Raw genomic sequence first — 7,366 nt, 5'->3', positions numbered from 1 at the left:
GTTTTAATTGCACTACAGAAGGTGCACATGGGTCATTGAGTCGGGGTATAAATTTAAAGTAGCTGGTGGAACGATTAGAGGGAGGTTATAGATTTTATTTTACACTTAAAGGGTGGTTGTGGATTGAACTCATCGCCAGAATGGATTGTAGAGGCAGAAACCATCAATTCACTGAAAGGTTGACTGGCTATGTATCTCAAGTGCCTTTACCCATCAGAATATGGACTGAGTGCTGGAAAATGGGCAAATGCTTTCTGAAGAAGGGTCTAGGCCCGAAACGTCAGCTTTCCTGCTCCTCTAATGCTGCTTGGCCTGCTGTGTTCATCCAGTTCTACACCTTGTTATCTCAGATGCTGGGTGTGTTGATTTTTGGCCCACAGCCGCGATAGGCAGATTAGACTGGCATCTTTCTGTGACTTTGTTTTTACATTTCAAGATATTCTTGAATATGGGGAGTGTGCTAGGGTCGTGCCGGACTGGAAAACGATCTTTAGGAGGGCCAATGTGAACACTGTGTGTTGAATGGCCTTCCTTTGTGTGCTAACAATTATATGAAGACAAAGTACCTTTCTTTCTGGTGTTGGCCTGCAATAATCTGTTCCTAATTTTACAAGCCGCCCTTAACACAACCCCCAGACCGCTACAAAGCTCCAGGTCGTAATAATTTCAGTCACAATACCGTAAATGCCGGCGTAATTACCCAGCATCCTCTGCGGGTGTGACAATCACCTAGCCACTGTACAGGGGCGCAGGCGCAGTATCGCTCATGTATGTGGAGCATGCTCAGTGTCAGTGATGGCGAGGGTAAGAGACGCTACTTCGGATAATCTGCAGCCGGTGAGGATGTGGCAAAGCGGAGGGTCTGGTGGAGTCTGCGGGCGGACGGGGAAGGTTTCTAAACTCCTGGGGAAGGTCTTAGTGTCGATCCGGGACTTTCAGGTCCCGTGTTTCACAGCCCCGGGGTGTTTCCCCGGAACCAGGCACCGGTCCACGGCCGAAATTTTGTACCCGGGGTGAGCAGGACGCATGCGCCGACTATTAGGTAACGTCACAGAGGGTATGGGGTTCTCGGAAGCTTCACACGTTTCCAGCCTGAATCTCGGAGGATTCCCTGGGCCATGTAGCTACTCAGTGGGAAAGGCTGGAATCCGGATGCGTCCTTGAGCCATGTAACTATTCACTGGAGTGACTTGCAATCCACAGGAATCCTGGGCCGCGTAGCTATCCTGTGCCAGGGGCTACAGTTCGGAGGAGCCCCTGGACAATTTCCTGAAGGAACTGCTCTTCAGGGTCAGGTTACACTTCAGCCCTATTCTCTTGTAGTTTGGTTATTCAGTGTTTAGGAGGGAGAGTTGGATGTGTTGGAGGAACTTCTCCTGAAACAATGAGGCAGGGGCCTCATTTAAACAGTAGTCTTTAAATCTACGGTAGATGAGACCAATTGCGTGGATGGTCTCACAAAAAAGTTGGGAATTTGGAACAGCAAGTGGCAAATGTATCTATCAAGACTGCCCCCCCTTGACTGAAGTAAGTTATAGAACAGAGAAGACTACAGCACAGGAACAGATGTTGTGCCAAACGTGACACCAAATTAAGCTAATCCCTTTTTCCTGCCATGGTCCAAATCCTTCCATTCCTTGCTTATTCATCCAGCATTACCCCTGACAGTGTGCTCAGGCACCTAACATGCTCTGAGTAAAAAAAAACTTGTCCCTGACATCTCCTTTGAACTATTCCTGCTCTCGCCTTAAATGCATGCCCCTCTAGTATTAGACATTTCAACTCTTGGAAAAAGATTCTGAATGTCAACCTTATCTATGCCTCTCATAATTTTATAAAATTATATCAGATCTCCCCTCAGCCTGTGCCAGAGAAAACAACAGTATTTTTTCCAGTCTCTCTTTATAGCTCATACCCTCTAGCCCATGCAGCATCCAGGTCAACCTCTTCTGCACCCTCTCCAAAGCCTCCATGTCCTTCCTGTAATGTGGCAACCAGAAATGAGCGTAATATTCTAAGTGCGGCCTAACCAAAGTTTTACAAAGCTGCAACGTGTCTTCCTGACTCTTGCAACTGATCTATATCCAGCTGTATCCTTTGACAACCTTCTACACTATCCACAATTCCCCTGATTTTTCATTTATTGATTGTAGCCTGCATTTTATTTTCCTGCCTGCTGTGTATAACTGGCTGTCAGCCTTGTTGTGTTGGTCTTGTTCATGTCCATGTGGATCATGCAGTGTCTGCCTGTTAGCTTGGTACCTTCCACAACTGGTGGGGAGTTTTGAGGGCAGGGTGTCTCACATACAGGGGAGCAAAAAACTGCTTTTGTTAGGAAGCTTGTCTTTACTTTGTTTACTTATTTTAGTTTGAGTGTACCATGTGTTTGGGGGAACAAGAGAGTAAAGATTATTCTATTGCAACTAGAACCTTGTGTTCTCCTCTGAACTGATGGTGATACAGATGCTGTCAACTCCTTTTGCAGGAGATTGTAACATTTGATTTGCAAATGGGAGACTCAAAGCAAACATCAAATCAAGAACTGACAGAGTCACTCGATTCTTCAGGACCTGGGAATCATCGGCTTTTGAATGTGGGAAGAGAAATGCTTGCTGTTTTATTTATGGAAAACAATTTCAAACATCAGTGTGACTGAGGGGCAAAAAGAACACACCCAAATGAGACTGTTCTAGTGAATTGACTCTGGAATGAGCTCTAACCAGTTGCAAAGCCTGGAAAAACACCACACCATTCACAGCAGCGAGCAACCTTACACTTGTTTGACTTGATGAGGCTACAGCTGTGGAGAGGCGCAAGGACATGTGCACCATGGAGAAACCGTGGAAGTGCGGCGACTGTGGGAAGGGATTCAGAACTCCGTCCAAGCTGGAAACTCACCGACACATTCACACAGGGGAGAGGCTGTTCACCTGCTCCGAGTGCGGGAAGGAATTCACTTACTCATTCAAATTGCTGACACACCAGCACCTTCATTCAGGAGAGAGGCCATTCACCTGCTCCGAGTGCGGGAAGGGATTCACTCAGTCATCCACCCTGCTGACACACCAGCGAATTCACACTGACGAACGACCTTTTAAATGTTCAGACTGTGCGAAGTGCTTTAAAAGTTCCAGAGAACTGATGTCCCATCAGTGCGAACACACTGACGAGAGACCGTTCAGGTGCTCTCACTGCAGGACTGGCTTCAGGAGGTCGTCCCACCTGTTGAGACACCAGAGGGTTCACACTGGGGGAGACCGTTCTGCTGCTCCAAGTGTGGGAAGGGATTCACTCGCTCATCCTCCTTGCTGAAGCACCAGCGGGTTCACGACTGACTCCAGGGATTGAATGCTGCTGTTTTTTCTCCTGCTGTTCATCACATCCAGCAGTGAAGGTGAGGGTTCATCCTGACGTGGTGGAAAAAAACTGTGTACCAGCCGTGCTCTTCTATGGTTCACAGTTCCTAGATGCAGAACATAAGCTCTTTTACAACTGGGTTTAGAGCCAGCAAGAACAACAGGGAATGCTGCAATTGAGCTGTGTCACATCAGAGGTTGGGGTCAAACCGGGATCTGGTCTTGACTGAAAGTTAAATGGCAGGTTTAAGTTTCCAGCCTGATAATGACTGTGGTCATTGTAGTCTGAGGATTTAGAATATTTGTGTAATATTTCTGATTCTGTCAATGTAAGGCAATAACAACAACAACTTGTGTTTACATAGAACTTTTCACCCAGTAAAACCTCCTAAAGTGCTTCACAGGTGATCAGAAGCTTGGTCAAAGACACCAATTTTAGAAAGTATCTTAAGGAAGGAGAGAGAGGTTTAGAGAGGTATCTTCAGAGATCGGGGTACCAGCAGATGAAGGGATGGTCAGCAATGGTGGAGTGATGTAGGTGATAGGTAGGAAGGGGTCAGAGTTGGAGGGACACAGGGAACTCAAGAGTGTTGTAGGACTGGAAGAGGTTCCATAAACCGTCATTGCAGAGAGTGGTTGACTCCATGGATCTTCAGGCATGGCTCTGAAATGGGTCCCCGGAGGTCATGGCCATGGCTGTGCTGGAGATGTCTGCTGCCTTAAACAGGATGACAGATACTGTCTCTGAGGCCTTCCGACATGTCATTGATTAGCCACAAGCTGGTTTGCTGTGGAGTGGGTGACACTGGACCAGGAGAGGAATGATGGAGAGAGGGGACAGAGAAGTGAGAACTCTCTCTCAGCTTAAAGCTCACTCACTTCTTTAATTTGATTTATTATTGTCACATGTATCAGAATACAGTGAAGAGTATTATTTTGCGTGCTATCCAGTCAAATCAAACCTCACATAAGAATATAGTGTCACAGCTACAGAGAAGGTGCAGAGAAAGATCAGCTCTAATACATGAGAGGTCCATTCATAAGTATGTTAACAGCAGGGAAGAAGCTGTTCTTGGATCTGTTGGTACGTGCTTTCAAACTTTTGTATCTTCTGCCGATGGAAGAGGGTATAACTGGGCTGGGAGGGATCTTCGATTATGTTCGCTGCTTTCCCGAAGCAGCGGGAAGTATAGATTGAATCAATGGATGGAAGGCTTGTGTGATGAACTGGACTGCATTCGTAACTCTCTGTAATTTCTTGAGATCTTGGCCTGAGCGATTGCATCACAGCTTAGTATGGCATTCTGGATGCTTTCTAATCCTTTACTCCACAACCCCTAAGCAGTATATTTCTTACCTCTTGACTTTCTATGTTCTGCCACATTCGGGGTGAGTTTACCCCTGCGCGTGTACAGCTGGCACAGATTTTTCTCCTTGGTAGCTCAGAAACTGAGTGGAGACCAGACTATCCAGCACTACATGTGCTGAATCCACACAAGATAGGTAAAAGGTAGAGGACGAAGGCTAGAAATTGTCACTGTTCAACTAAATATAAAGTTTTTTTACAAGTAACTAATGCAGAAAATAAATGGGTTTGAACCACTTCCATCCCTTGTCCATTTTCACAGCTGGAGGGTCATCTCACCCTGTCATGAGTTTCATGCTGTAAATTGGTAAGTTTATCTTTGATTAACTGTTTGGACATGTTCTGACACACCTCTGGGCTAAGTGTGACATGAAGCCTAGCATTCTGGCACGGAGGTAGGGACAGTACTCTCGCACCACAAGACCCTTGGACCTTGCTGCAAGATTATGTCACTAACGGGATGATGGTTAACTTATATGGGAGGAATAGTTAGTAAGTTTGCGGATGATGCCAAAATTGGTGGTGTAGTGAAGAAGGTTATCTCAGAGCCCAACGGGACCTTGATCAGATGGGCAAATGGGCTGAGGAGTGGCAGATGGAGTTTAAATAAATGGCGAGGCAAATCGGGGCAGGACTTATACACTTGATGGTAGGGTCCTGGAGAGTGTTGCCGAACAAAGAGACCTTGGGGTGCAGCTTCATAGTTCCTCCAAGATGGAGTTGCAGGTAAACAGGGTAGTGAAGAAGGCATTTGGCACGCTTGCCTTTATTGGTCAGTGCTTTGAGTATAGGAGCTGGGAGGTCATGTTGCAGCTGGACAGGACATTGGTTAGGCCACTTTTGGAATACTGCATTCAATTCTGGTCTCCCTGCTGTGGGAAAGATGTTAGTAAACTTGAACGGGTTCAGAAAAGATTTACAAGATTTTGCTGGGGTTCGAGGGTTTGATCTGTAGGGAGAGGCTGAATAGGATGGGGCTACTTTCCCTGGAGCGTTGGAGGCTGAGGGATGACCTTACAGAGGTTTATAAAATCATGAGTGGCATGGATAGGGTGAATAGCCAAGGTCATTTTCCTAGGTAGGGGAAGTCCAAAGCTGGAGTGCATAGGTTTAAAATAAGAGGAGAAAAATTTACAAGGGACCTAAGAGGCAACTTTTTCTTACAGAGGGTGGTGCGTGTGTGGAACGAGCTGCCAGAGGAAGTGGTGGAGGCTGCTCCAACTGCAACATTTAAGACACCTGGATGGGTATATGAATAGGAAGCGTTTACAGGGATATGGGCCAAATGCTGGCAAATGGGACAAGATGAATTTGGGATATCTGGTTGGCACAGACCAAAGGGTCTGTCTCCCTGCTATACAACTCTATGACTCAATGTAACTTGATTATTCACTGCTGACATCTAACTTCATTAGAAATTTGCCTTAATTAGGGTGGGAGAGCTTAGGAACTAGGTACAGTATAGAAAGGACTCTATGACTCTTTGAGACAAAGGTAGAGGCATCTTGGAAGTTCGTGTGAAGTTTTCAAAAGTTAAACCTGACTAAAAAAAAATCTGTCTCTGAAGCTGCATGTATCAGTGAATACAGGGACAGTAATGAAATTGGGCCCACATACATGCAATACCATGGCGCCCTTCAGCCCCAATTTTATTCACTTTATGATTGTGTTGTGGTTGTGTCTTTGGCTGTATGAACCCTAACTCCTGGTGTTTCCTTGCTAAACCCCTCTGCCTTTCTATTTCACTGATCTAATTATACACTCCTGATAACCCACACCTTTCCCCAGGTATTTGATCACCTGATCTAATATGTTCTTATATTCCTGTGAAATTCATTGGGACATTTTACTTTTAAAACTCCATATTAATGTAGGGTTTTATTGTAGTAGTTTAGACAGACCTGACCACTGAGTGAGTCTGTATAAATGTAACATGGATAGAAACAACTTGCATCATAGATCAATATGATCTGATCCCTAAACAAGTGAGTGACTGAGTCTGTGTGGATGTGACTCAGATGGAGAGAGCTTGTGTCATAGTTCAGTGAGATCTGATCACTGAGTGAGTTGGTCTGTATAACTGTAACTCATATGGACAGACACGCTTGTTAGAGCAGACCTGGGAGAAAGATGTGAATTAACCACTGGACTTTCTGTTCTCCAAAATTGGTAAAAGGTGATTGTTTCCAAACATTCAACATTACTAACGAAAGTAAATAAAGATGATTTGTTCTTGTGAGTTGCATTATTTGGTAAAGTTAGAGTTGTGGGTCTACAGCTGGCAATTGGTAATTTTTGATATTATTTTTCATCTCACTTCTGTTTCACTTTTGATTGTCCTAGCTGATGTTATTATCAGACTAGTCGGATGCCAAACTATTTTAGTTTTAGGTTGTCTATCATTGAAACACAAGCACATAATGTTACAGATTTGGTTTTTATAATAAAACAGATGTTTATTAAACAAACAAAATGAAGATAAAAGAGAAGAAACCAGACTATTTGCTTATAACACAAACTTAAAGATATTGAAACACACACAGTTAACATATGCTCGCTTGTTCCCAAAAACAACTCCTTTACACATCCCAAAAGCACCACCTGCTGGAGAAAAAGTGCCTTCTCTAATTTAACAGTAATTTCC

The 7,366-nt window shown here is 44.7% G+C and overlaps 1 protein-coding gene across 3 annotated transcripts; it reads left to right on the top strand.

The window, feature by feature from the left end:
- The first annotated feature begins 781 nt into the window (after positions 1 to 781).
- On the top strand, positions 782 to 6,967 carry LOC109921934 (zinc finger protein 664-like). Of its 3 annotated transcripts, none has more exons than XM_048593140.1 (2): positions 782 to 837; positions 2,486 to 6,967. In XM_048593140.1, exon 2 carries the CDS (start codon positions 2,821 to 2,823, stop codon positions 3,310 to 3,312), a length of 492 nt encoding a protein of 163 aa, XP_048449097.1. In that variant the 5' UTR covers positions 782 to 837; positions 2,486 to 2,820; the 3' UTR covers positions 3,313 to 6,967. The 3 variants fall into 3 exon arrangements, 2 of the variants coding, with proteins under 2 accessions (XP_048449097.1, XP_048449098.1); XR_007261366.1 differs by having other exon boundaries at positions 804 to 1,290; XM_048593141.1 differs by having other exon boundaries at positions 804 to 1,169.
- Positions 6,968 to 7,366: the final 399 nt, after the last annotated feature.

Source organism: Rhincodon typus, unplaced genomic scaffold (genome assembly GCF_021869965.1).
Source record: "Rhincodon typus isolate 14 unplaced genomic scaffold, sRhiTyp1.1 hic_rhity00002395, whole genome shotgun sequence".
NCBI lineage: Eukaryota > Metazoa > Chordata > Chondrichthyes > Orectolobiformes > Rhincodontidae > Rhincodon > Rhincodon typus.
The sequence above is the reverse complement of the archived record's forward strand: the minus strand, read 5'-3'. Positions and strand labels throughout refer to the sequence as shown.

Bases quoted from the DNA above. Each gene is read 5' to 3' on its own strand.
- LOC109921934 (XM_048593140.1), top strand. From the start codon at position 2,821: ATGTGCACCATGGAGAAACCGTGGAAGTGCGGCGACTGTGGGAAGGGA.